Source organism: Chiloscyllium plagiosum, unplaced genomic scaffold, assembly GCF_004010195.1.
Source record: "Chiloscyllium plagiosum isolate BGI_BamShark_2017 unplaced genomic scaffold, ASM401019v2 scaf_13957, whole genome shotgun sequence".
NCBI lineage: Eukaryota > Metazoa > Chordata > Chondrichthyes > Orectolobiformes > Hemiscylliidae > Chiloscyllium > Chiloscyllium plagiosum.
This window is the reverse complement of record NW_025213297.1, coordinates 237-2219: the sequence shown is the minus strand read 5'-3', so window position 1 is coordinate 2219 and position 1983 is coordinate 237. Positions and strand designations below refer to the sequence as shown.

The window sequence follows — 1983 nt, the reverse complement described above, 5'->3', positions numbered from 1 at the left end:
TGTATTTATTAATCCTAGCATTTAATACAAGCGGAAGGTGGTTATGCTGGAGCTGTATATTACTGAAGTTGGAATCTAGTTGGAGTGCACTAGAGACAGGATATGATTACGTGAGATGGTGCAGAGGAGATTCACCAGCATGTTGCCTAGGCAGCAATGCAGAAACTAAATCGGTTGGGGTTGTTTTCCTTGAAGCAGGGAGGCTGAGGAGGAACCTGAATGAGGTGTACAAAATTGAGGGATGTCGATGAGGATGAGGAGACTTGACAACCAGGGGCTGCAGTTTTAAGCTAAGGAGCAAAAGGTTTAAAGGGGATTTGAGAAACAACACCCCCTCCCAAGTGGGTAGTATAGAACTTATCGTCAAGATGTTGTAGTAGTCTTTAGTTGAGCACTTAAAACACTGTAGCACACAAGGCAACAGACCTAATGCTGGAATATGGAATTAGATAGTTAACTTACAATCAGTGTAGTCAAGCCCAAACTGAAGCATGATTCCTTTCCCACACAACACCTCATGACAGTGAAGATTACTTGGTGCCCAGGTGGCACCTGTCGTTCTTCGTTCTAAACAGGTAGGTTATTCAAGGTACAATGCTGGGGAATAAGATCAAGATTCAGTTTTGGATAAACAGAAATTAAGTACAGGACGTTCAAATCTAAGTGAGCCAAACAGAAAACCCATCTGTTTGTGTCATAAGTTTCTGATCAGCGTATTTTCACTTTTGAACAACAGGGATTCCGACAGATGAAGAGCAAGCGACTGGTATAGAAAAGATGATCATGCAGGCTATGAAAACTGGAAAGGTATGTCACACCTCTTTGAAAATCCTAAATGAGAAGGTCATTGTTTGGGGGAAGTGAGGATGGCTTGGGACCATTGGTCTGTATATTAGCCTGCTTGAATTGAGGTGATGGTGGCGTGAGCCTTGAAATTCTGTCATCAATCGCTAAGTTGCAGAAGTGAGAGACACACACACATGTAGATTAATTAAGCTGTGGAGTCCCTACTCTAACCTCTTGGTCCTCACTGTGCACCAATTGCAGCCTTTGCTTCCCAAGGCCAGGCCATCCCTATTATCAGATGATCGTACAACAGAGATGTGCAATGCAGGCAGTGAGCAGGGCTCCTTCAACTTATGTTGTTTCCTTCAGGATCCCTTCAATATGTTGAAGCCCAAGGAATATGCTGGGACCAAGGACGATCCTCACATCGTACCATCTGTCACCAACAAGAGGCTTGTAGGCTGCGTTTGTAAGTATGATAACTGTCCATGCGTACAATTCTAGGCCATTTATGCCTGGATTTTTCAGTAACTGAAGCCAGTCTTGCTACTTACGCAAACTCACTGAGTAACAAGACCGTTTGCCCAGGAAGGGGCCTTGGTACCTCAGAAGTAGCAGTATGTTCTGTGCGTTTATTCATGTTGAATATTGTTTTGCAGGTGAGGAAGACAATACTGCAGTTATCTGGTTTTGGCTTCATGAGGGAGATGCTCAGCGCTGCCCTTCCTGTGGGGCTCATTACCAACTGGTACCCCACCATCACTGAACGAGGACAGTGTAGGGTACAGTCGGTTTACTCAGCTGCATTCCATGGATCTCACTTGGTGTTTGTGGTTTGGGACTCAACGTTGTACACTCCGTTGTTAGTCACTATATTCTTGTAGAAATAGAAAATATTAAAAATCAAATTTACCTGTCGCAGCTGTTTCGTCACTTTTTTATTTGTCATCATAAAAGAGTGCTGAAACTCATTGGTCAATGGGGTGGAGGAAGTATTTCAACATGTGCCTGAGTGTAATAACTGCAACCATGATAATACTGCAGAAGAGAAATGTAACTGCTTTTTTTCCAAAGAAGAGAAGTGTTACAAACACTGAAAGCAATGCATTTTATGTCATAACAAGCAAAGAAAAATCGACTGTCCTCTGTGTAGTGAACGAGTGGCAGTTTAAGTTAACTGCAGGGCCTTTGTTGTGT

General features: G+C 43.1%; 1 protein-coding gene across 1 annotated transcript; it reads left to right on the top strand.

The window, feature by feature from the left end:
* The first annotated feature begins 698 nt into the window (after nt 1-698).
* On the top strand, nt 699-1704 carry LOC122547606 (cytochrome c oxidase subunit 5B, mitochondrial-like). Its single transcript, XM_043686210.1, has 3 exons — nt 699-807; nt 1156-1255; nt 1446-1704. The coding sequence occupies exons 1-3, from the start codon at nt 778-780 to the stop codon at nt 1550-1552; spliced, it is 237 nt and encodes a 78-aa protein (XP_043542145.1). The 5' UTR covers nt 699-777; the 3' UTR covers nt 1553-1704.
* The last annotated feature ends 279 nt before the right edge of the window (nt 1705-1983 follow it).

Bases quoted from the DNA above. Each gene is read 5' to 3' on its own strand.
- LOC122547606 (XM_043686210.1), top strand. From the start codon at position 778: ATGATCATGCAGGCTATGAAAACTGGAAAG. The intron at 808-1,155 runs GTATGTCACACC...TGTTTCCTTCAG, and splicing joins AGGCTATGAAAACTGGAAAG to GATCCCTTCAATATGTTGAA. The intron at 1,256-1,445 runs GTAAGTATGATA...ATTGTTTTGCAG, and splicing joins GAGGCTTGTAGGCTGCGTTT to GTGAGGAAGACAATACTGCA.